The sequence below is a fragment of the Mastigoproctus giganteus genome, chromosome 3 (assembly GCF_048544385.1).
Source record: "Mastigoproctus giganteus isolate SK-2022 chromosome 3, ASM4854438v1, whole genome shotgun sequence".
NCBI lineage: Eukaryota > Metazoa > Arthropoda > Arachnida > Uropygi > Thelyphonidae > Mastigoproctus > Mastigoproctus giganteus.
The window spans coordinates 1,237,722-1,265,213 of record NC_143577.1 but is presented as its reverse complement, the minus strand read 5'-3'; the positions used below and the strand labels follow the sequence as shown (position 1 = coordinate 1,265,213).

The 27,492-nt window shown below is 39.7% G+C and overlaps 1 protein-coding gene across 3 annotated transcripts in view; it reads left to right on the top strand.

Moving 5' to 3' along the window:
• The window catches only part of LOC150087601 (ras GTPase-activating protein nGAP-like), a 604,257-nt gene that overhangs the window by 174,961 nt on the left and 401,804 nt on the right, over positions 1 to 27,492 (top strand). For all 3 annotated transcript variants that reach the window (XM_090369159.1, XM_090369157.1, XM_090369158.1), the window contains exon 5: positions 8,720 to 8,812. In XM_090369159.1, the coding sequence (XP_090225285.1) occupies positions 8,720 to 8,812 (93 nt within the window). The remainder of the gene's footprint in view (positions 1 to 8,719; positions 8,813 to 27,492) is intronic.

Sequence of the window (27,492 nt, the reverse complement as noted above, 5' to 3'; positions counted from 1 at the left end):
TATGCTATTAGTTAAAAAAACACATAAAATCCAAGGAAGTGAAACCAGTCGACATCGATGGACAGGGCAGTGTCGAGTCAGTTTGGTGTGACATAAGCATAGGTAAATCAAAATTGAGAGTAGGAGTGTGCTATGGGCCTAATGACTCTGATGAGTATAATAAGATACTGTACAGGGAAATAGAATGGGCCAGTAAATCAGAGAATCTTATAATGGGGGATTTTAATTTCCCAGATATTGAGTGGAATTTGTGGGTTCGTCACTCACTTTTGTGGATTTATTGGATGATTGTTTTCTACACCAGCATGTTCGGGAGGCAACTAGAGGGAGTAATACTCTTGATGTGATTATCAGTAGTGATTCTTCATGCATTAAGAATCTGCAGGTAAAGGAACCACTAGGTGGCAGTGATCACAGTGTGCTGAACTGGGATTTACTCAAGGATGTAACTACCATCAGAGGCAAAGGGAAGGGTTTTTGCTTTCGTAAAGGCGACTATGATGGTCTCAGACAGTATTTAAATTCTATACAGTGGGACCAACTGATGATGTTACCAACAGCAAATTCAAAATGGGAAGCATTCAAGGAACTAATCTTGGAAGCTACTAGGCTATACATACCAACTAAGAAATATTGTTCAAGGTTTAGGCCTAAATGGATGTCAGATGAACTAATGAGGCATATGGCGGAGAAGAAACATGCATGGGATACATACAAATTAACACATGACACAGAAGCCTATGATAGATACAAGTTGATCTGTAACCAAGTTACCAAGGAGGTTAGGCAGGCAAAGGCAGATTATGAGAAATCCTTGGCAAAGGATGCAAAGAAAAACAGAAAAGAGTTCTTTACATACTTGAACTCGAAAAGGAAAGGGATGAATCAGATTGGTCCACTGGATGCTGATGGTTCAACAGTTGAGGATCCTGCTCAGGTGGCTAACAATCTAAATGAGTATTTTGCTTCGACATTCACACATGAGGAGTTATTCAGGAAGGGGAATGTCGTAGGTGAAGTAAACATTGGCAGTGAGCTAGATGATTTTCTAATAACTGAGAGGAAAGTGGATAAGAAATTGTTGAGGATAAACATAAAAAAGGCACCCGGGGTGGATGGGATCTATCCAGTTATATTAAAGGAGGCAGCAAAGGAAGTAAACAAACTCCTAGCCATAATTATGAGAGCTTCTTTGGATTCAGGGGAGGTACCCATAGACTGGAGATGTGCAATTGTAACCCCAATTCACAAAGGAGGATCAAAGGCTGACACAAGGAATTATAGACCTGTTAGTTTAACTTCAGTTCCAGGAAAATTAATGGAGGCACTGGTTAAAGAAGAACTGCAGGATCATCTAGATAAGAATTCAGTTATAGCTCAGACACAGCATGGTTTTGTTAAGGGCAGGTCTTCTCTGAACAATTTGATTGGATAATATGATGTAGTCACAAAAGAACTGGATGCAGGGAAGAACTTTGATAATATATATTTGGATCTTAGAAAGGCTTTTGATACTGTTGCGCATGGAAGACTGCTGCACAAATTGCGGCAGTGTGGCATTGGAGGCAAATTGCTGCTATGGATAAAGGGATGGTTGAGTGACAGAAGACAGAGAGTGGTAATCAATGGACACTGCTCAACGCGGACTAATGTTATTAGTGGAGTTCCTCAGGGTTCAGTGTTGGGTCCATTGTTGTTTTCTGTATTTATAAATGATATTGATGATGGTATATCAAGCTTAATGTCCAAGTTTGCAGACAATACAAAGGTTGGCAGGGTTGTTAAGGACACTACTGATGCTATGCTGCTGCAACAGGATCTGGAAAGGTTGAGCAGATGAGCTGAGAGGTGGCAAATGAAGTTTAACATTGACAAATGTAAAGTACTACATATGGGGAAACAGTAACCCCAGATCAATGTATCAACTCTGTGGTACTACGCTGACAGTGGTAGAGAATGAAAGGACCTGGGGGTAATTGTGCAGGCAGGTATGAAGTTCTCTGAGCAGTGCAGATGAACTGCAAGAGTAGCTCATGGTGTCTTGTCAATGATATACAGGAATTTTTCTAGCAGGGATAGGGATGTGATTATTCCCTTGTATATGGCATTGGTCAGGCCACACCTTGTGTACTGTATACAGGTCTGGAGGCCTGATTTCAAGAAGGATGTAGAGCTGCTGGAACGAGTACTGAGAAGGGTAACAAGATTAGTGAATGGAACAAAGGGTTGCTCTTACGAAGAAAGGCTTAAGTTTTGCAAATTACAGAGTCTGGAGACTAGGCATCGGCGACGTGATCTGATAGAGGTGTATAAGGCTTTGAATGGCTTGACCATGCTCAATGCCGATGGGATTCTTCCTCTTGCTCAGAATAATCACCTGAGAGGGCATAAATTCAAATTGAGGAAGGACGGATGTCGGATAGATGTGCGGAAATTTGCCTTTAGCCAGCGGGTGGTTGGTTTGTGGAATAGACTTCCATCCCTTGTCATTGAAGTTGATAGCCTAAACAAATTTAAGGCTCAGCTGGACAGGTATTTCGAACGAACAGAGGGGTGAAGTGGAAGCAATAACCCTTCCCTTTACCCCTAATGGTAGTTACCTCTTTGAGTAAATCCCACTTCAGCACGCTGTGATCACTGCCACCTAGTGGTTCATTTATCTGCAGATTCTTAATGCATGAAGAATCACTGCTGATAATCAAATCAAGAGTATTCTTCCCTCTATTTGCCTCCTGAACATGCTGATGTAGAAAACAATCATCCAATAAATCGCCAAAAGCCTTGCTAGTGTGTGAGTGACCACCCCCCAAATTCCAGTCAATATCTGGGAAATTAAAATCGTCCATTATAAGACTCTCTGATTTACTGGCCCACTCTATTTCCCTGTACAGTATCTTATTATACTCATCAGAGTCATTAGGCCTATAACACACTCCTGCTCTCAATTTTGATCTCCCAATGCTCAGGTCACACCAAACTGACTCGACACTGCACTGTCCAGCGATGTCCACTGGCTTCACTTCCTTGGATTTTATGTATTTCTTAACTAATAGCCTAACCCCTCCTCCCTTCCTATTCAGTCTATCTTTTCTGTAGACGTTGTTCTCTCCAAATTCTAGTTCTGCATTCCTTATATCTGTGTCACCATGTCTCTGATATCCCAACAATATCTGCCTTTGATGTTTTGAGCAATACCTAAAATTCATCAAATTTATTTACTAAACTCCTAGCATTGGTGTACACGCAAGTATACATGCACCTATTTCTATTCTTAGCTACCCTAACAGAACCCATGTGTTTACTTGTACCGCAATGACTCCCGGCAGTCTCTGAAATATCCTGCATCTTGTTTTTCAGGCTTCTGCTCATTCCAATAGAAGCAGTGCAAGAATCTCTTTCACCTCTGCCAGTGGCTACTGTTAATCTATTCGTCTTTGTGCCGAACCAACCGGTTGGTTCGGCACCATCATGATATCCAGCCCGAGGCGGGAATCGAACCCGCGACCTTTGGGTTGCTAGGCAGGCACTTTACCTACTCGGCTAGCCCGGTCGGCAGGTGATCTTGTTGAGGTAGTATGACAAGTTCTAATAGAAAGATGCCAAGATGTGAAGGTATTCATCTGCTTCTTGGATTATGAAAAAGCCTTTGATCAGGTAAGACATGGCAAACTGTTCCAAATCTGCCAACCTCATATCGTCCGCAAACTTGGACATTAAGCTTGATATATCATCATCAATATCATTTATAAATACAGAAAGTAACAATGGGCACAACAATGAACCCTGAGGGACTCCACTAATAACATTAATCCACAATAAGCAGTGTCCATTGATTACCACTCTCTGTCTTCTCCCACTCAACCATCCCTTTATCCATAGCAGCAATTTGCCTCCAGTGCCACACTGCTCCAATTTGTTCAGCAGTCTTTCATGTGCAACAGTATCAAAAGCCTTTCTAAGATCCAAATATATGATATCAAAGTTATTCCCTGCATCCAGTTTCTTTGTGACCACATCATAGTATCCAATCGAATTGGCCAGGCATGACTTTCCCTTAACAAAACTGTGCTCTGTCCGCGCTATAACTGACATCTTGTTTAGATTAGCCTGCAGTGCTTCTTTAACCAGTGCCTCCATTAATTTTCCTGGAACAGAATTTAAAATAACAGGTCTATAATTACTTGTGTCGCCCTTTGATCCTCCTTTGTGAATTGGTGTCATATTTGCACATCTCCAGTCCATGGGTACCTCCCCTGTGTCTGCTCTCATAACTATGGCTCAGGGTTTGCTTACTTCCTTTGCTGCTTCCTTTAATATAACTGAATAGATCTCATCCACCCCGGGTGCCATTTTTATGTTTATCTTCAAAAATTTCTCCTCAACTTTCCTCTCAGTTTTTACAAAATCATCTAGCTCACTGTCAGAGTTTAACTCACCTCTGGCATTCCCCTTCCTGAATAACTCCTCATGTGTGAATGTAGATGCAAAATACTCATTTAGTTTGTTAGTCACCTGAGCAGGATCATCAACATTTGAACCATCAATATCCAGTGGACCAATCTGATTCGTCCCTTTTCTTTTAGAGTTTACATAGTAAAGAACACTTTGCTGTTTTTCTTTGCATCCTTTGCCAAAGATTTCTCATTATCTGCCTTTGCCTGCCTAATCTCCTTTGTGATTTAGTTACAGATCAGCTTATATGTGTCATAGGCTTCTGTGTTACCAGTTAATTTATATGTATCCCATGCATTTTTCTTCTCTGCCATATGTCTTATTAGTTCATCTGACATCCATTTAGGCCTAAACCTTGAACAATATTTCTTAGTTGGTATGTAAAGCCTAGTAACTTCCAATATAAATTCTTTGAATGCTTCCCATTTTGAATTAGCTGTTGTAAAGTATCAACTGTGTGGTACTACACTGACGGGTGTAGAGAATGAAAAGGACCTAGTGGTAATTGTGTAGTCAGATATGAAGTTTTCTGAGCTGTGCAGATGGTCTGCAAGAGTGACTGTGGTGTCTTGTCAATGATATACAGGAATTGTTCTAGCAAGGATAAAGAGGTGATTATCTGCTTGTATAAGGCAATGGTCAGGCCACACCTTGAGTACTGTATGCAGGTCTGGAGCATCATTTTAGGAAGGATGTAGACCTGCTGGAACGAGTGCAGAGAAGGGCAACAAGATTAGTGAATGGAACAAAGCATTGCTCTTATGAAGAAAGGCTTGCTTTTTGCTAATTGCAGAGTCTGGAGATGAGGCACCTGTGAGGTGATCTGATTGAGGTATATATTAAGACCTTGAATGGTTTGAGTATGCTCAATGCTGTTGCTCAGAATAATCGCCTGATAGGGCATAAATTCAAATTGAGTAAAGATGGTTGTAGGATAGATGTGCAAAAGTTTGTCTTTAGCCAGTGGGTGGTTGATTGCTGGAACAAATTTTTGTCTGTTGCTGTAGAAGTTGATAGCTTAAATAGGTTCAAGGCAGAACTAGACAAAAATTTGGAGTGAGTGGATGGGTGAAATTAGAAGTGTTTTTTTTTTGGCTGGTGCTATACAAGCTTGCTTTTGTAGGGTGTCGCCTTCATCTTGTGGATGGCCCTGTTCTCTTTGGTTACGTGGCACTTCTTGGTTGGGTTGGTTGATTCAAGCGCCATCTTGTTTCCTCTCGTTTCTGTGGGGCGACGCCCTTTTTCTGTCTAGTCACTCAACTCACTATCTTTTAGGACAAAATCCCCGCCCTCGGTCTCCAGAAATTATATAACCCCTGTGACTGCAGCAAAGAATTAGCGCTGTGTTAAAGAATAGACCAATCGCAATGCGTTGGTTCGTTTCCCCGCAATAACTTATTTTAGTAGGTTCTTACCTGTGCTGGTGTGATTGGATATGGGCAGAGAGGATGAGACTTAGTAAAACACATAACAATATTTATTAACACAAAACAAAACTAAATATACAACACTTGCACTCCGCTTAAGTGATCAGTTTAAATAGTCGCATTCAGGCATTATTTACATTTCATAATGTCATTGTGTGAATCAGGTATTAAGCTAGTACATTCTGCTCTTCATAGAAATTCAATAATTTATCTTGCAACATTAACTCTTCACAATTCTTACCTTTTGTAGTGTACTAGATTATTCTAGGTTAACCGTCCAGAATGCCCATAGACCTTTTTGGTACTCCTCATATTCTGAGGCTAAACGCGAGTGGGTGTGTTTAATTCTCCTGTCCGCTAGTTATCTCTCAGTGCATCCTTCGTCATCATCCGGAGCTTAGCGCTTGATCATGCTCGATTAGGCTGCACTTTTCTTATGGACATCAGGATGGGGATTTTCGTGTCTATGGGAGCATTCTAGTCGTTTAACCTACAGTGTATTAACATGTAATTCATTTGTGGTTAGGAAAGAAGCATTGAACAGGTTATCATTTTGGTTTCGGTTTCGGATTGTTACATTCACACGAATAATATAATTGCTTACCAGTTAATTTGCTCGCTCCTAGAATTCAGTGATACGGCCTCCTTCTCTTCAGCGAAATCTGGGCGGGGTCCTCTACGGGTTTTCGGGCGACTTTTCTGGTGGCCGCTCTGCTCCTTCTCAGCCTTTGTCTCTCGCTGCCTTGGCGATCTTTCGACTCGATGTTCGTCTATGAAGAGCCAACTCTCCTCTCCTCTGTGTCCTCTCTCCGTCTCTGTCTCAGTCCTCCTGTATTCTCCTCGACTCCGGCGCTACTTCCCTCTTTTCTTTTCCCTCGTTGATTACTCAACAATGAGGAATTCTTTGCTCCCTCCCAATGACAGTGGGGAAAGTCGTAAATATGCCCGAGTTCTGTTCTTTTTGTTGCCCAGGTCTGCGTCACAGGCAAGTGTGTCTGGTTTCGCTATCACCCTAAACCTTGCTTTTTTGTTTATTATCGTTAGCGCGGGGCCGAAGTTCTCGCTGACTCTTTCTACCCCCGTTACGATCCCCTGTTCAAATCGAAAGTAAGTTTGTGTTAGTCATGGGCTCTTGCCTTCTCATTGGCTCACTCACATCTTCTCTTCAATACTTTCGGTTTGGCTTTCCCTACCTTGAATATTACGAATTCTAATTGAAAACTGTTTTTCGATCATTTCGCCCTAATACCCTACATATCGGTTTTATTTATTGAACAAAAATTAGATTTATCCGATCGTCGTGAGCTGAGAATTTATCAGTCTCACACTTTCTTGCATCATATGCCTTTATGAATCATAATTCTAACTAGGATATCTCGATTAAGCAGGAGAGCCAAAGTTCCACCCTCCCCCCACACATATACACACTGTGTCACCAACTATGAGATGTACAGATAGAATTCGCTCCAGGTTTTTGAGTAGATTTGTGGCAAGAAAAGCATTATCCATCATTTGAATACATTTTGTACTGCTGCGCACCGTCATCTTTTGTAAAGTTCTGTGCTTGAGATCATACTAGAAATAGGTAACCAGTCTTCTCCAACTTTTTAATAATAAAAAAATGCAATATGTTTTGCTTGTTCTATTGAAAAACAAAAAAAACAGTATATTGGATTGCAAAAAATCTATATGGAGAAAAATAGATGTATTTCTGAACATTATCGTCATCATCAGCCATTTTAAATCCACTACAGGATGAAGGCCTCTCCAGCAACTTTCGGTTCCTTCAGTTCCCTGTAGCTCCCCTTGGGTACCATTCTGTTATTTTCTTAGTATATCTGTCATCATGTCTTCGAGCTATGTGTCCTGCCCAAGACCATTTTAGTTCTTTAGTTTTGATAAGAATGTCCTTTACTTGAGTTTGCTGCTTAATCCATGTGTTTCTCTTCTTATCTAACAGTCTGATTCCCAATATAATCTGTTCCATTCTTCGCTGTGTAGTTCTCAGCTTTTCTTCCATTCTTTCAGTGAGTGCCCAAGTTTCACTTCAATAAGTCATGGTGGGGAGTATACATTGGTTCATTATTTTGTGTTTCAGACAAATTGGGATATTGCTCTTCAGTATGTGACTATATTTCCTGAATGCTATCCACCCAAAATTTATTCTTCTCTTGACTTCCAGCCATTTATCATTATTACAGCTAATGACTTTTCCCATATAAGTATATGACTCCACCTTTTCAGTTACTGCTCCTTCAATCATTATATCCTTTTCTGTGGCATACTTGTTCATCATTACTTTTGTTTTAGCCATATTCATCTTTAGTTCAAAATCCTTACTAACTCTGCATAACCAATTAAGATTTTCCTCTAATTCTTTGGGATCGTGGCTTATGACCACAATGTCATCTGAAAATCGTAAATGGTTTAGGTACTCTCCGTTCACATTCACTCCTTTCTGCGACTAGTCTAATCTTCTGAAAGCTTCCTCAAGGGCAGCAGTAAATGGCTTCGGAGATATTGTCTCTCCTTCTTGAACTCCTTTTTCGATTTTAAATTTCCTACTGTCTTTGTCTAGTCTAATAATCAACAAATGCCAGGCATAATGGTGTTTTATATTCATTTGCTTTCTCCATTAGGTGTGATATTATGTGAAGGTGATCCATAGTTGAGAATCCTGTCCTAAAGCTAGCTTACTCTTTCGGTTGATTCTCATCAAGTATTCTTTCTGAACTTATAAGTATATCTCTGAACTGAAAGACACGTATAATTAGTTAGGTACCAAAACCATTTTAGGCTTCTGTTATATATAATAAGATTGTTATTTTCTTATATTTTAGAGTAACCCCATCAAGTCATCAAAGCTTGAAACACACAGAAAAATCTCTTCTCATTTGGATACTTGAAGCAAAAGGCATTACTACAAAAAAAAGGCAAGTCTAATGATTCCAATATTTTTTTGAATTATAAAAATTGAACAAGTCCTTCTAAAAGTAAAGAGATAATACATTTTGAGTTCAAGAAAAATTAAGTATTCAAGTTTAATAACCAAATGATCATTTAAAAATTAAGCTCTTAAGATGTTGAAATGATATTCAAACATATAACCTGCATTAAACGTTTAAACTGCATTTTGATTAAAAAATACAGTAACAAGCAGATGCTGTGTGTGTGTGTGTGTGTGTGTGTGTGTGTGTGTGTGTGTGTGTGTGTGTGTGTGTGTGTGTGTGTGTGTGTGTGTGTGTGTGTGTGTGTGTGTGTGTGTGTGTGTGTGCGTGTGTTATCACTGAAATGTATATCATAAAATTCAGCTTGGAAAATGTTATTTTTAATCTTAATTTTTCTTCCTTATATACTTGCTTGACAAACTTTCCACTTACTTTAATGTTCCAGTAATTCAAGATAAATATATAAAGTACTAACACATATGTAGTTTCATTGAGCTTTTAAAGCATGTATAAGGAAAAAACTCTTCAGTATGCCAATTGGAACCCCATCCCTTTTGGATTTGATATATAATATTGGTTATAAATAGTCATAGGAACTCCTTTTCCTAATCATATGTGTATGGATTTGTAGTAATAGTAGTATTGAAAAGTGGTGTGTGTGTGTGTGTGTGTGTGTGTGTGTGTGTGTGTGTGTGTGTGTGTGTGTGTGTGTGTGTGTGTGTGTGTGTGTGTGTGTGTGTACACATGCACAGATAATTTTTATTTATTTTTTATGTAAACGCCAAACACGAGAGGTATTAGAACCTATAGTATTTAGTACCGTGCTTGGGTGGAGGTTGAGAAGACAAAAGAAGATATTTGTTGACATTGGACTTGAACTTCTGTAGACTGTAATTTTCAGGAAATACGTATGAAGGAAGGTTGTTCCAGAAAACGGCAGTTGAATGAATAAACGAGGAAGATGAAAAGATGGTTCTGAAGGCAGTTGAATGAATAAACGAGGAAGAAGAAGTTGGACGGTAAATGGATGTTGGCTGGTGGCGGCACGTGTTCGGACTGTTTTAAAAGAGAGAGAGAGCGGGAATTATAGAAGCCAATTCAGAAGAACAGTGCCCATGGAAGTATCTGTACAAGAGGCATGCAGCAGAAACAGTACGTCTATGAGAGAGCGAGTGGAGAGACTCTGTTAGAGTTGAATCATTAATTAACCTAACTGCCCTCTTCTGAATGGAATCAAGAAGCCTGAGAGAGGTTTTGGGGACACCACCCCAGTTGTGGGAAGAATATTCTATGGCAGGGCGGATTTGCGATTTATACAGAGTGAGCAGCTGTTTAGAAGGAAAGTAATGCCGAGAGCGAAAGAGAAAACCAAGTTTTGCCAAGAGAGATTAGAAGTCAGGGTAATCCCCAAAGAGATATATAATTTTGCCTAGAAATCGGAGTGTCACTAAACATAAGCATAGGAGCAGAAGAATCCTTTTTGCAAGATATAAGACAAGACTGAGTTTTAAAAGGGTTGAAAACAACTAAGTTGTCTTTGCCCCACTGGAGAATTACTTCAAGATCGGTGTTTAAGGAATTGGTAGCAGAGTTTCGAGAAATTGAAGCTGATTGAGCAGGACAAGGATTCTCAAAATGGAAAGTGAAATGCAATGTGCTGTCATCGGCAAAACTATGGATAGGATTTCCAGTCAATGGAAGAAGGTCATTAGCATTAGTAGAGGAATTTGATGCAAGAAAGCAAGCTTATGCAGCATCAGCCAAAAAAAAAAAAAAAAAAAAAACACTTCCACTTCACCCCTCTGTTCGTTCGAAATACCTGTCCAGCTGAGCCTTATACTTATTTAGGCTGTCAACTTCCACGACAAAGGATGGAAGTCTGTTCCACCAACCAACCACCCGCTGGCTAAAGGCAAATTTTTGCACATCTATCCTACATCTGTCTTTCCTCAATTTGAATTTATGCCCTCTCAGGGATTATTCTGAGGAAGAGGAAGAATCCCATCAGCATCGAGCATGCTCAAACCATTCAAGGCTTTATACACCTCGATCAGATCACCTCACTGGTGCCTAGTCTCCAGACACTGTAATTGGCAAAACTTAAGCCTTTCTTCATAAGAGCACCCCTTTGTTCCATTTACTAATTAATATACAAGAGGAAAAGAGTGGGGGAAAGAACTGAACCTTGGGGGACACCAGCATTAGTGGGGACGTTAGAACACAGAGAGCCATCTACTATCACCCTGAGTGAGCGATCAGAAAGAAAACTGGATAACCAAATACAAAAAACAGTTGGCAAACCATAAGATGGAAGCTTGTTTAGAAGATCTTTATGCCAAACACGATCGAAAGCCTTTGAGATGTCAAGAGCAACTACTTGTGTTTCACCGCACCTTTCCATTGAATTAGACCATAAATGGGTAACATAAATTCAGGAGCACAAGTGGAGGTTTTGAGAACAAGTGGAGAAATGCCATCAGGATCTGGAGCTTTCTTAGCATCAAGGTTCGTCAAAATCCTTCTGACATCCTTTTGATGGAAGACCACAGGAGGCATTGAATGGAGCTTGTTGGGAATGGTAGGAGGTGTTTTACCAAGATCATTAATACATGAGTTGGAAGAAAAATGGAATGCTAGCAGGTCAGCTTTATCCTTGGCTGAAGTGAAAACAGAACCATCTGGTTTGGACAGAGGTGGGAGCAGAGATGGGCAAAAGTTACGGCCAATAGCTTTGGCAAGAGATCAGAATGCTCAGCTACCATTAGGGCAAGAGGCAAGTTTTCTACTCTTAGCCTGTTCAAACTGTAGTTTGGACTGATTAATAACTGCTTTACAATTGTTGCGAGCTTTGGTGTAGGCAGAAAATGAAACTGAAGAATTGGAAACAAACAAATTATGATATGTAACATTCTTCTCTTGAACAGCCTTTGCACATTTATTGGAAAACCATGGTTTAGATAAAGGACGAGATTTTAAAGTGCAGTGTGGGATAAAGGATTCCACACCTGCAAGAATAATTTCACTGACACGATCTGAGCAAACGTTGACATCAGAAGTTTTGAAACAGTAACCTGACCAAGGAAAAGAAGAAAAGAAGTCTCACAGGTCATCCCATTTTGCATTCTTGTAATGCCAAACAACATGAGGTTGGGAATAGCCATGAGATAAAGGTTCCATTTGAGAAGAGACAATCACCAAATTGTGATCTGAAGTGCCTAAAGGACCTCTCACTTCGACCCTGTACTTAGAAGGATTGTTTGTGAGAAAAAGATCAAGCATATTGGCTGTATGATTAGGATTGTCAGGTATTCTTGTAGGTAAACGAACAATCTGTGCCAGGTTATTAATAATTGCAAAAGCCTCAGCATCTCGACCAACTGGGTCGGTGTGACTAGAAAACGGAAGCCAGCTGGAGTTGTGAACATTAAAATCACCAAGGAAAATTACTGTTAAGAAAGTTGGACTGGAGAAAGTCTAGTTGCAAAGACAGGAAGTCAAACACTTCCAAGTGATTAGTGGAATTGGGAGAACGGTAGAGACAACAAATGAATTTGACACAATGAGGTAGAGAGATTTTAAGCCAGAGAAGATCAAAGAGAGGTGATTCCAAATTGCGAAGTCTCTGACAGGGAATATCAGATTGGACATATGCACAAGTACCACCTTTGAGGCGAAAAGAATCATACAGCGAATAATTTGGGCATCTGAGATGAGCAGTAGTTGAATCAACTGATTACTGAGATTCGTCATAAAAAGTACATGGGGTTTGGCAGACTGCAAGTGGAAATGGACATCATTGAGATTAGAATTGAGACCATGTATATTTGTGAAATGAATTAGGAAGTGCTTGGGAGGTTTGTGGAATAGACTTCCATCACTTGTTGTTGAAGTTGATAGCCTAAACAAATTTAAGGCTCAGCTGGACAGGTATTTCGAACGAACGGAGGAGTGAAATGGGAATAGTGGTTGTGCTTTTTTTTTTTTTTTGGCTGATGCTGAATAAGCTTGCTTTCTTGCATCATATGCCTCTACTAATGCTAATGCTAATTAAAATTAGATCTTTTCGCAGATAAGCTTGCTCTATTAGTTTGACAATTCATGGTGTATTCAATAGTAAGAAAAAGTGGCCTGAACATGCTGTATGAACATGCTGTAAGCAAAGTGGTGGTATTGCACCGGTTGATGAGAGTCATCTACCACCTAGTACTGCCTGGTAACATAGAGGGGCGGCGTTCCTCCATGTGGTGTGGGCGCCACACCTCGACCCCTGCTTACGTTGGTTCACACCTGGGTGGTCACCACCATATACTTGTGCATGGAAGTTATACCCAGGATTACTTACAGTCCCACCATCGGGAAGGTCCAAGCAGATTATTTGGCTATCACAGACCATCTGGACTTCTCCGGAATTGGGTCCACTTTAGCATTAGCATTAGTAGAGGCATTTGATGCAAGAAAGCAAGCTTATGGAGCATCGGCCAAAAATAAAAAATAAAATAAAATAAAATAAATAACTAAATAAATAAAAAAAATAATAATAAAATAACCACTTCCACTTCACCCCTCTGTTCGTTCGAAATACCTGTCCACTTGACTTGAGTGTCACCCGAATATCAGTCCCATCAGTGTTTTAGGCTCCCAGGCAGCAAGTACAGGTTGTCTGGCATATCTGAGAGAATGTCTGTGACAACCTCAAGGACCTGAAGGACATTAAATTAAGAAACTAACATTAGTTTATTGTTCACAGAAACTACATATTTTCTTTCTAAAAATATGCTTTTTAAAATTATTTCATTATTCAAAGGAATCTGCAGGTTTTTTAAAGCCATCAGATCTGTCTTTCTTTCTTAGACAGATATCATGCTGCATGAGAACTTGGAGTGGTAGCTCTGCTATTTATCTCCTCTTTGCATCTTGAGTTATGCATTGTCTTGTGTGCTGCCAAGAGTTTCAGCTTGGACTATATTCTGATTTAGTGATCTTATATACTTGACAGACTGCTGATGATAGGTGGCCTTAATTTGGTTTATATTGACTGTTAAGAGTCTTTGCAGTCTGCTAAGGTGTACTTGGCAGACTGCAAATAAGAGCAGGAGTGTGTTATAGGCCTAATAACTCGAATGAGTACAATGAACAGTTGTACAGAGAAATAGAGTGGACTAGTAAATCAGAATGTCTTATAATGGGGGATTTTAACTTCCCAGGTATTGACTGGAACTTGTGGGTTGGTCACTCACAGACTAGTAAGACTTTTGTGGTTTTATTGGATGATTGTTTTCTGTACCAGCATGTTTGAAAGGCAACCAGATAGGGTAATACTCTTGATCTGGTTATCAGCAGTTATCATTCATGTATTAAGAATTTGCAGATAAAGGAACCACTAGGTAGCAGGATTATAGTTTATTGATGTGGGATTTACTTAAAGATATAATTACCATCAGGAGTAAAGGAAAGGAAAGGTGAGTACAGTAGTCTCAGACAGTTTTTAAATTCTGTACACTGGGATCAACTGACGATGTTAAAAACAGTAAATTCTAAGTGGGAAGCATTCAAGGAATTAATCGTGGAAGCTACTAAAAGTTTCATACCTATTAAGAAATACTGTTCAAGGTTTAGGCCTAAATGGTTATCAAATGAACTAATGCGACTCGTGACAGAGAAGAAAAATGCATGGGATGCATATAAATTATCAAGCTACTCAGAAGCCTACGGCAGATATAAGCTAGTCTCTAATCAGGTCACAAAGGAGGTTAGGCAGGCTAATGCAGATTACGATAAATTTTTGGCAAAAGGTGGTAAGAAAAACAGCAAGGATTTCTTTACTTATATAAACTCTAAAAGGAAGGGGAGGAATCTGATTAGTCTACTTGATATCGATGGTTCGATTGCTGATGATCCTGCTCAGATAGCAAACAAACTGAATGAGTATTTTGCATCTACATTCACATATGAGGAGTTATTAATGTTTGAATATGGCAGAAGGTTATCAAATTGTAGCAGGGTGCTTAACAATTTTGTAATTACTGAGAGCAAAGTGGAGGAGAAATTGTTGAAGTTAAACATAAGAAAGGCACCTGGGGTGGATTGGATCTATCCAGTTATATTAAAGGAGGCGGCAATGTGAATAAGCAAACCTTAGCCATAATTATGAGAGCATCCTTGGACTCAGGGGAGGTCCCCACGGACTGGAGATGTGCAAATGTATCCCGAATTCACAAAGGGGGATCGAAGTGTGACACGAATAATTGCAGACCAGTTAGTTTAACTTCTGTTCCAGGTAAATTAATGGAGTCACTGGTTAAAGATGCATTGCAGAATCGTCTAGACAAGACTGCAGCAATAATTAAGACACAGCATGGGTTTTTTTAAGGGAAAATCTTCTCTGACAAATTTGATAGAATATTATGATGTGGTTACAAAGGAAGTGGATGCAAAAAATAATTTCGATATCATATATTTGGATTTCAGGAAAGCTTTTGACACTGTTGTGCTTGGAAGACTATTGTACAAATTGGAGCAGAATGGTATAAGGGTAAGTTGCTACAATGGATAAAAGGATTTTAATAGAATCTAATAGTGTGGGAGAAGACAGAGGGTGGTAATCAATGGGTGCTGCTCTTCGTGGACTAATGTTATTAGTGGAGTCCCACAGGGTTCTGTGTTGGGTCCACCATTGTTTTTTATATTTATCAATGATATTGATGAAGGTATATCAGGGTTAGTGCCAAAGGTTGCAGATGATACAAAGGTTGGCAAGGTTGTTGATGACAGTAATGTAAGTGTGCTACTGCAACAGGATCTAGAAAATTTGGGCAGATGGGCTAAGAAGTGGCAACTGAAGTTTAATCTTGACAAATGCAAAGTACTGCATATGGTTAGAAGTAACCCTGGAGAAACATACCAACTGTGTGGTACTACACTTAAGGTGGTAGAAAATGAAAAAGACCTGGGAGTAATTGTGCAGTCAGATATGAAGTTTTCTGGGCAATACAGACAGGCTGCCAGGGCAGGTCATGGGGTTTTGTTAATGATATATAGGAATTTTGCTAGCAGAGAAAAGGAGGTGATTGTCCCTCTGTATAAGGCAATGGTCAGCACACGCTTCTTGGTTAGATTGGGGATTCGAGCACATCAATACCAAATACGGAGGATGCGGAAAGGTCAGGGAATGACCACTGCATATCCCGGAACAATATGGCCTTAGATGCTAATGCTCCTAAAAACCAAACAAGCAAAAAAGCAAGCAAAAGCAAAAGGCCACGCTCTGAGTACTGCGTACAGGTCTGGAGCCCTCATTTTAGGAAGGATGTAGATTTGCTTGAATGTGTACAGAGAAGGGCAACAAGATTGGTGAAGGGAATGAAGGGATCCTCTTACCAAGAGAGGCTTAAGATCTGCAAATTGCAGTGGCTGGAGACTAGGCACCTGCTTGGTGATCTGATTGAGGTGTATAAGGCCTTGAATGAATGCATTGTGCACACTGAATTCTGATGGGATCCTTCCACTTGTTCAAATTACGAACCTAAGGGGGCATAAATTCAAATTAAGAAAAGACAGATATAGAATAGATGTGCGGAAATTTGCCTTTATCCAGCGGGTGGTTAATTGCTGGAACAAACTTCCATCTGTCATTGCAGAAGTGGATAGATTAAATAAATTTAAGGAGGAACTGGACAGGCATTTGGAGGCAATGGTGTGATTTTTTTTTTTTTTTCGCTGATGCTGCATAAGCTCATACACTTGCTTTCTTGCATCATATGCCACTACTACTACTACTACTACTACTACTTCTTCTTCTGGAGAGTGCATCTTTTGTAAACCCATCGCCCCTTTTGGACTTTGTTGAATTAAGTTAGCTAATGTGGATTCTTCTTTCTGGTGACATCTTCATTACGTCTAAACTTCAGTGGTCACTTTTTATAATTGAAGGACTGATGTCATTTTAGTGTGTTTCCTCTCTAATGGGGTTGTAGTCCTTAAGTGTCTTTTACTGAACTCGATTAACTGGATCTGTGTGTTAAATATATGTATTTATGTATATTTTATAATTCGATTCATGTTTCTATATTTCTAATTTGGCATGGTTGTTAATGACAGTATGCTGCTGCAACAGGTTCTTGGGGAACTCCACTAACAATATTTGCCCATGAAGAGCAGTGTCCATTGATTACCACTTTGTCGACTACCACTAAAACCTCCCTTTATCCATTGTAGACACTTGCCCTTAATGCCATATCTCTCCAATTTGTACAGCAGTCTTCCATGTTCAACAGTATTAAAAACTTTCCTGAAATCCAAGTATATGATATCAAAATTATTTTTGGCATTCAGTTCCTTTTTGACCACATCATAGTATCCAATCAAATTGGTCAGACAACACTTTCCCTTAACAAACCCATGCTGTGTCTGACCTATTACTACAGTCTTGTCTAGGTGTTACTGAATCACCTCTTTAAACAATGACTCCATTATTTTCCCCAGAACAGAAATTAAACTAACAGGTCTATAATTATTTGTGTCACCCTCTGAACCCTCTTTGTGAATTCAGGATACTTTTGCAAATCTACCGTCCATGGTGACCTACTTTGAATCTTAGGACGTTCTCATAATTATAGCAGACAAGTCATAATTATAGCAGTCAGGCAAGACCTCAGTTTAACAAACCCATCCTGTGTCTTAATTAATACTGCACTCTTGTCTTAGATGATCCTGATTGTTTAACCAGTGATTCCATTATTTTCCACAGAACACAAGTTAAACTAACAGATCTGTAGTTATTTGTGTCACCTTTTGAACCCCCTTTGTGAATTGGTGATAAATTTGCACACCTACAGTACATGGGGCCCTCCCCAGAGTCCAAGGAAGCTCTCATAATTAGGACTAACAGTTTGCTTACTTCCTTTGTTGTCTCCTTTAATATAACTGGAGAGATCCTGTCCATCCTAGGTGCCTTCTATGTTTAACTTCAACAATTTAATCTCCACTTTGCTGTCAGTTATTACAAAATCACTTAGCTTCCTGTTAGTATTTAGCATTTAGCATTAGTAGAGGCATATGATGCAAGAAAGCAAGCTTATGCAGCATCAACCAAAAAAAAAAAAAAAAAAAAAAAAAAAAACCACTTCCACTTCACTCCTCTGTTCAGCTGAGCCTTAAATTTATTTTGGCTATCAACTTCCATGACATGGAAGTTGATAGCCAAAATTTGTTGGTGGAACAGACTTCCATGGAAGTCTGTTCCACCAACAAACTACCCGCTGGCTAAAGGCAAATTTCCGCACGTCTATCCTACATCTGTCTTTCCTCAATTTGAATTTATGCCCTCTCAGGTGATTACTCTGAGCAAGAGGAAAAATCCCATCAGCATTGAGCATGCTCAAACCATTCAATGCTTTATACACCTCTATCAGATCACCTCGCTGGTGCCTAGCCTCCAGACACTGTAATTTGCAAAACTTAAGCCTTTCTTCATAAGAGCACCCCTTTGTTCCATTCACTAATCTTGTTGCCCTTCTCTGTACTCGTTCCAGCAGCTCTACATCCTTCTTGAAATGAGGCCTCCAGACCTGTATACATGTGGCCTGACCATTGCCTTATACAAGGGAATAATCACCTTATCCCTGCTAGAAAAATTCCTGTATATCATTGACAAGACACCATGAGCTACTCTTATAGCCCATCTGCACTGGTCAGAGAACTTCATAACTGCCTGCACAATTACCCCCAGGTCCTTTTCATTCTTTAACACTGTCAGTGTAGTACCACAGAATTCATACGTTGCTCTGGGGTTACTGTTTCTCATATGTAGTACTTTACATTTGTCAATGTTAAACTTCATTTGCCACCTCTCAGCCCATCTGCTCAACCTTTCCAGATCCTGTTGCAGCAGCAGCATAGTGTCAGTAGTGTCCTTGACAACCCTGCCAACCTTTGCATCATCTGCAAACTTGGACATTAAGCTGGATATACCATCATCAATATCATTTATAAATACAGAAAACAATAATGGTCCCAACACTGAACCCTGAGGGTCTCCACTAATAACATTATTCCACGATGAGCAGTGTCCATTGATTACCACTCTCTTGTCTTCTTACCCTCAACCACCCCTTTATCCATAGCAGCAATTTGAAACCCAGGGCCACACTGCTCCAATTTGTGCAGCAGTCTTCCATGTGCAACAGTATCAAAAGCCTTTCTAAGATCCAAGTATATAATACCAAACTTATTCCCTGTATCCAGTTCTTTTGTGACTGCATCATAGTATCCCATCAAATTTTTCAGGCAAGACTTCTGCTTAACAAAACCATGCTGTGTCTGAACTATAACTGAAGTCTTGTCTAGATGATCCTGCAGTGCTTCTTTAACCAGTGCCTCCATTAATTTTCCTGGAACAGAAGTTAAATTCACAGAAGTTATTATTCACAGAAGAATGGAACAGAAGTTAAATTCACAGGTCTATAATTACTTGTGTCAGCCTTTGATCCTCCTTTGTGAATTGGGGTCACATTTGCATATCTCCAGTCTATGGGTACCTCCCCTGAGTCCAAGGAAGCTCTCATAATTATGGCTAAGGGTTTGCTTACTTCTTTTGCTGCCTCCTTTAATATAACTGGAGAGATCCCATCCACCCCAGATGTCTTTCTTATGTTTATCTTCAACAATTTCTGCTCCACTTTCCTCTCAGTTATTACAAAATCATGTAGCTCATGGCCAGAGTTTAGTTCATCTCTGGCATTCCCCTCCCTGAATAACTCCTCATTTGTGAAGGTCAATGCAAAATATTCATTTAGTTTGTTAGCTACTTGAGCAGGATCATCAACAGTTGACTTATCAATATCATGTTGACTAATCTGATTCTTCCCTTTTCTTCTAGAGTTTATATAGGTAAAGAACTCTTTTCTATTTTTCTTTGCATCCTTTGCCAAGGATTTCTCATAATCTGCCTTTGCCTGCCTAATCTCCTTTGTGATTGGTTAAAGACCAGCTTATATCTATCATAGGCTTCCATGTCACCTATTAAATTATATTTATCCCATGCATTTTTCTTCTCTGCCATATGTCTCATTAGTTCATCTGTCATCCATTTAGGCCTAAACCTTGAACACCTGATCTGATATCAAAAGTAAAGTGCTCTTCGCACTCAGCTGATATCAAAACTAGGTTGATATCAGGGAGTGGAGGACAGAAGCTTGTCAAACTAATCAGGAGTTAAATGATTTTGTAATAACTGAGAGCAAAGTGGAGGAGAAATTGCTGGAGTTAAATATAAAGAAAGCAGATGGGACCAGTTATATTAAAGAAGGCAGCAAAGGAAGCAAGGAGGCCCTTAGCCATGATTATGAGAGTATCCTTGTACTCAGGGGGAGGACTCCACTGACTGCAGATATGCAAATGTATCCCCAATTCACAAAGGGGAATCAAAGGGTGATACGAGTCATTACACATCTGTTAGTTTAACTTCTGTTCCAGGGAAAATAAAGGCGTCACTGGTTAAAGAAGCACCACAGGATTATCTAGACAAGGGGAAGCTTGTTAAGGGGAAGTATTGTCTGACCAATTTGATTGGATACTATGATGTGGTCACAAAGGAACTGGATGGAAAAATTAATTTTGATATCATATACTTGAATTTTAGGAAAGTTTTTGAAACTGTTGGATATGTAAGACTACTGCACAAGTTGGAGCAGTATGGCAGTAAGGGAAGTTGCTACAAGAGATAAAGGGATGGTTGAGTGGGGGAAGACAGAGAGTGGTAATCAATGGACACTGCTCTTCATGGACTAATGTTATTAGTGGAGTTCCACAGGGATCTGAGTTGGTCCCATTGTTGTTTTCTGCATTTGTCAATGATATTGATGAATGTATTTGTTTGTTTGTTATTTGGTTTTTAGGGGCATTAGCAACTAAGGCCATATTGCTCTGGGGATATGCGGTGGGCATTCCCTGTCCTTTCCACGCATCCTCCGTATTTGTTGGTCACGGCCTCGAACCCTGGTCTAATCAAGAAGCTTGTGCTACGCACTGGTGCTGCTTCTGCCCAGCTGGCTACGGACGGGCCTGATGAATGAATATCACGCTTAATCTCCACATTTGCAGACGAAACAAAGGTTTGCAGGGTTGTTAATGACAATAAGGACAGTACACTACTGCAACAGGATATAGAAAAAATGAGAAGTTTGACTGAGAGTTGGCAACTAAAGTTTAATATTGACAAATGCAAAGTACTGCATATGGGTAGCAGTAACTCCAGAGTAACAAACCAACCATGTAATAGTACACTCAGGCTAGTGGAGAATGAATAAGACGTGGGGGTAATTGTGCAGTCAGATGTGAAGTTAGTTTTCTGAGGAATGCAGATGGGTTGCAAGAGTAGCTCCTGGTGTTTTGTCTATGATATACAGGAATTTTGCTAGCAGGTATAAGGGGGTGATTGTCTCATTGTATAATGGTCTGGCCAGATCTTGAGTACTGCATATAGGTCTGGAGGGCTGATGTTGAACTACCAGAATGAGTACAGAGAAGAATAACAAGATTAGTGAGTGAAACAAAGGATTTCTGTTACCATTCGAGTGTTGGCATTCAAGGTGAGCAGATGCGCTTCATCAGGGCTCCTCAGTTAAGTGGATTGGTTTATTTTTGACTATTGCTTTTAAATATTTGTTTTATTTAGATATTGTTGCATTATTTTGTAATAGGTTTACCTGTAACAGTTTGATTTTTATAATATTATAGATATAATTTTTTAAAGTTAATTTTCATTGATATTTAGCTAATTTTATTATGGTAGTTACGAGATCTGCCTTAAACACGTCTCAGGGTATTGTGACTCAAATGGAAATAGCCGATGGCGATTTACGTGTGAGTCATGATTTAATTCGTTGCGGAACCTGTGGAATGTTTTCCAAGGTCGACCTGGTGACTAATCATAGCTCACCTGGTGACTAATCATGGGGATTCTGTTCTTTGTGATCGATGCAAGGAGTGCATTGATCTTAAATTACAATTTGGTGCACTGATGAAAAAATGAGTCACTGAAAAAACGGGTGCTTGCCCTCGAGAATAATGCATCTGGGAGCTCGTCAGGGACATAAGACTCCGCAATCTACCAAGTGATACACACCCGATAAGGGCCTCAAAACAAAAAAAACCACGTGCAAACTACTCTGGTTCAAAAGTACTTTGTTTTATTAGGAGACTCCATTGTCAGGGAAACGGGGAATATATTTTGTAATAAGGATAGGTGGAGTAAAACCAGGGTATGTCTGCCGGGAGCAACTATTAATGATGTCACCAACAGATTGTCAGATTTTAAAGGAGATAAAGATATTATTATTATTCTTGTGGGGATTGTTGACATTAAGCATACATGATCTGACAATTTGTTTGAAAAATACAGGACCATGCTGAGGAAATGCTGCGAGCTAGGCCACAATGTCTATGTGTCTGCAATTCTGCCCAGACACAATAGGAGGGATTATATGTTAAAAGCCTTGTGGATTAACTCAAGATTTGAAGGGCTCTTTGAGGCTTTTGGGGAGAAATTGCTATCAGCATGGTCCACACCTGTAGGTAGAAGGAATTTGTTTTGTTGAGACGGGATACACTTAAACAAAGGTGGTGCAAACGTTTTTGCCAGTATTATTGAGGATACCTTAAAGGTTCAGGGAAACTGTTAGTTAGAGCAGATGTGGGTAATACTGACACACATTTATCCGAAAATATTGGTCAAAGTAACTCTTGCACGTACCTCTCAAGAGTTCTTATCTGTTTCCCCCAACTGGACATATTACCTAGATGTTCTTGGGGGCAGAAACGTTTCAAGTGAGCGGGTAGTTAATGCCAGGGAAGCGAGCCTAAAAAACTTTAAGGGTTGTGTTAGGGTTGTTAAATATAAAAGAAAAGCAAGTCTTAATTATTTATATAGTAATGTTAGAAGTGTTGTCAATAAAATGAGGAAATTTGAACTGCTGGTTAAAACAAGTAACGCGAACATAATAGAGCTTACTGAGACGTGGTGCCACCTGGAAATTGGGGATGATGAGTTTCAGTACGGCTTGTATAATGTATTTAGGAAGGATAGGGTAGATAAAAGGGATGGTGGTGTAATGCTTCTTATCAGAAGCAGCCTGAGTGCGACGATAGCTTTCCCGGATTCAGATGTTTCACGTGCTAGTATAGAATCTGTATGGTGTGAGATAGTTGGAAACAAAGGTATAATGCAAGTAGGAGTAATCTACAGACCAGGTGATTGTGAAGATTATGTCGAAAGCTTCTACATGCAGCTGGAATGGGCAATTAAGCATCAATGTCTTATTATGGGTGATTTCAATTTGGCTCTAATTGCTTGGAGTAAATGGGAAGGAAACTCGACATGGGGAACAAAATTTTTAAATGAATTAGATGACTGTTATTTGCATCAACATGCCAGGGAAAGTACTAGAGAAAAGAATATCTTAGACCTCATCACACCCACGAATCAGATGACATAACAGGGCTGACATTAGAGGAACCAGTAGCAGGAAGTGATCACGGTGTTCTACGGTGGATGATGATGAGAGAGGCAGTAGTAGTAAAAGGCAAAGGAGGGTTTTAATTTCAGAAAAGGAAATTACGATGCCTTAAGATACTACATGGCCTCTATTAACTGGGTAGATATCGCACAGAGAATAAATACAACTGAACTGTGGTATGCTTTTAAAACATTAATCACAGTTGCCTTGAAAGCGTATTTACCATTAAAAAAATACTCCACGAGGAGGGTTCCAAGTTGGATGAATAGTGAAGTTGACATATTACTTGAGCAGAAAACGTGGCATGGAAAGGTTACAGAGCAATTAAAAGTACTGAAGCCTAATTTGATGAATTTGAGGTATTGCTCAAAGCATCAAAGGCGGATATTGTTGGGATATCAGAGATGTGGTGTCACACAGATATAAGTAATGCAGAACTAGAATTTGGGGAGTACAACGTCTACAGAATGGATAAACAGGATAGGAAGGGAGGAGGAGTTATGCTATTAGTTAAGAAATACATAAAATTCAAGGAAGTGAAGCCAGTCAACACCGCTGGACAGTGCAGTGTTGAGTCAGTTTGGTGTGACATAAGCATTGGGAGATGAAAATTGAGAGTAGGAGTGTGCTATAGGCCTAATGACTCTGAAGAGTATAATAAGAAACTGCACGGGGAAATAGAGTGGGCCAGTAAATCAGAGAGTCTTATAATGGGGGATTTTAATTTTCCAGATATTGACTGAAATTTGTAGTTTGGTCACTCACACACTAGCAAGGCTTTTGTGGATTTATTGGATGATTGTTTTCTAAATCAGTATGTTCGGGAGGCAACTAGAGGGAGCAATACTATTGATTTGATTATCAGTAGTGATTCTTCATGCAGATACATTTGATTATCAGTAGTGATTCTTAAGAATATGCAGATACAGGAACCACTAGGTGGCAGTGATCACAGTGTGCTGAAGTGGGATTTACTCAAGGAGGTAACTACCATCAGGGGTAAAGGGAAGGGTTATTGCTTTCGTAAAGGCAACTACGATGGTCTGAGACAGTATTTAAATTCTATACAGTGGGACCAACTGATGATGTTACCAACAGCAAACTCAAAATGGGAAGCATTCAAAGAACTTATCTTGGAAGCTACTAGGCTTTAAATACCAACTAAGAAATATTGTTCAAGGTTCAGGCCTAAATGGATGTCAGATGAACTGATGAGACATATGGCAGAGAAGAAAAATGCATGCGATACATATAAAGTAACATGTGATACAGAAGCCTATGATAGATATAAGTTGATCTGTAACCAAGTTATAAAGGAGGTTAGGCAGGCAAAGGCAGATTACAAGAAACCTTCGGCAAGGGATGCAAAGAAAAACAGCAAGGAGTTCTTTACTTATGTAAACTCTAGAAGGAAGGGGATGAATCATATTGGTCCACTTGATATCGATGGTTCAACTGTTCATGATCCTGCTCAGGTAGCTAACAAACTAAATCAATATTTTGCATCTATATTCACACATGAGGAGTTATTCAGAAAGGGAAATACCATAGATGAAGTAAACACTGGCAGTGAGCTAGATGATCTTGTAATAATTGAGAGTAAAGTGGAGGAGAAATTGTTGAAGATAAATACAAGAAAGGCACCTGGGGTGGATGGGATCTATCCATTTATATTAAAGGAGGCAGCAAAGGAAGTAAGCAATCCATTAGCCATAATTATGAGAGCTTCCTTGGACTCAGGGGAGGTACCCACAGACTGGAGATGTGCAAGTGTAACCCCAATTCACATAGGAGGATCAAAGGCTGTCACAAGTAATTATAGACCTGTGAGTTTAACTTCTGTTCCAGGAAAATAAATGGAAGCACTGGTTAAAGAAGCACTGCATCATCATCATGACAAGAATTCAGTTATAGCTCAGACACAGCATGATTTTGTTAAGGGAAGGTCTTGCCTGCCAATTTGATTGGATACTATGATGTAGTCACAAAAGAATTGGATGCAGGGAATAACTTTGATATTATATATTTGGATCTTAAAAAGGCTTTTGATACAGTTGCACATGGAAGACTGCTGCACAAATTGGAGCAGTGTGGCATTGGTGGCAAATTGTTGCTATGGATAAAGGGATAGTTGAGTGGCAGAAGACAGAGAGTGGTAATTAATGGACGCTGTTCATTGTGGACTAATTTTGTTGGTGACTCTATTGTCAGGGAAACGGGGAACATGCTTTGTAAAAAGGATAGGTGGAACAGGACCAGGGTATGTCTGCCAGGGGCAAGGGTTGATGACGTTGTAGAGCAGATATCATCTTTTAAGGGCACAAAAGGTGATATAGTTGTACACGTTGGCACTAATGACATTAAGAGTAGGAGACCAGCGGAATTACTTAACAAGTACAGGTCACTGTTGAAAAAAAGCCGTGAAGTAGGGTTAAATTTGAAAGTGTCTGCAATTCTGCCCAGACACGATAGGAGGGAGTATATGATGAGAGCCTTGTCGATCAATTCGGCCCTGGAAAGATTGTGCAAGGCTCAAGGGGTAGAATTTTTTTCAGCCTGGAATGTACTTGTTAACAGGAGAGATTGCTTCTACAGGGATGGGATACACTTAAATAGAAAGGGTGCAAGAATATTTGCTGATGCTATTGAGGCAGTGTTAGATGGGTCGGAAAACTGCTAGCTTGGGGGGGAGACAAAGACTAATGGATTAACAGTAGCCACTGGCAGAGGTGAAAGAGATTCTTGCACTGCTTCTACTGGAATGAGCAGAAGCCTGAAAAACAAGATGCAGGATATTTCACAGACTGCTGGAAGTCATTGTGATACAAGTAAACACATGTGTTGTGTTAGGGTAGCTAAGAATAGAAACAAGTGCAGGTATACTTGCGTGTACACCAATGCTAGGAGTTTAGTAAATAAATTTGATGAATTTGAGGTATTGCTCAAAACATCAAAGGCAGATATTGTTGGGATATCAGAGACGTGGTGTCACACAGATATAAGGAATGCAGAACTGGAATTTGGGGAGTACAATGTGTATAGAAAGGATAGACAGGACAGGAGGGGAGGAGGGGTTATGCTATTAGTTAAAAAACACATAAAATCCAAGGAAGTGAAGCCAGTCGACATCGATGGACAGGGCAGTGTCGAGTCAGTTTGGTGTGACATAAGCATAGGTAAATCAAAATTGAGAGTAGGAGTGTGCTATAGGCCTAATGACTCTGATGAGTATAATAAGATACTGTACAGGGAAATAGAATGGGCCAGTAAATCAGAGAGTCTTATAATGGGGGATTTTAATTTCCCAGATATTGACTGGAATTTGTGGGTTGGTCACTCACACACTAGCAGGGCTTTTGTGGATTTATTGGATGATTGTTTTCTACACCAGCATGTTCGGGAGGCAACTAGAGGGAGTAATACTCTTGATCTGATTATCAGTAGTGATTTTTCATGCATTAGGAATCTGCACATAAAGGAACCACTGGGTGGCAGTGATCACAGTGTGCTGAAGTGGGATTTACTCAAGGAGGTAACTACCATCAGAGGCAAAGGGAAGGGTTTTTGCTTTCGTAAAGGCGACTATGATGGTCTGAGACAGTATTTAAATTCTATACAGTGGGACCAACTGATGATGTTACCAACAGCAAATTCAAAATGGGAAGCATTCAAGGAACTAATCTTGGAAGCTACCAGGCTTTACATACCAACCAAGAAATATTGTTCAAGGTTCAGGCCTAAATGGTTGTCAGATGAACTAATGAGACATATGGCAGAGAAGAAAAATGCATGGGATACATATAAATTAATGGGTGACATGGAAGCCTATGATAGATATAAGTTGGTCTGTAACCAAGTCACAAAGGAGATTAGGCAGGCAAAGGCAGATTATGAGAAATCCTTGGCAAAGGAAGCAAAGAAAAACAGAAAAGAGTTCTTTACCTATTTAAACTCAAGAAGGAAAGGGATGAATCAGATTGGTCCACTGGATGTTGATGGTTCAACAGTTGAGGATCCTGCTCAGGTGGCTAACAATCTAAATGAGTATTTTGCATCTACATTCACACATGAGGAGTTATTCAGGAAGGGGAATGTCGTAGGTGAAGTAAACATTGGCAGTGAGCTAGATTATTTTCTAATAACTGAGAGGAA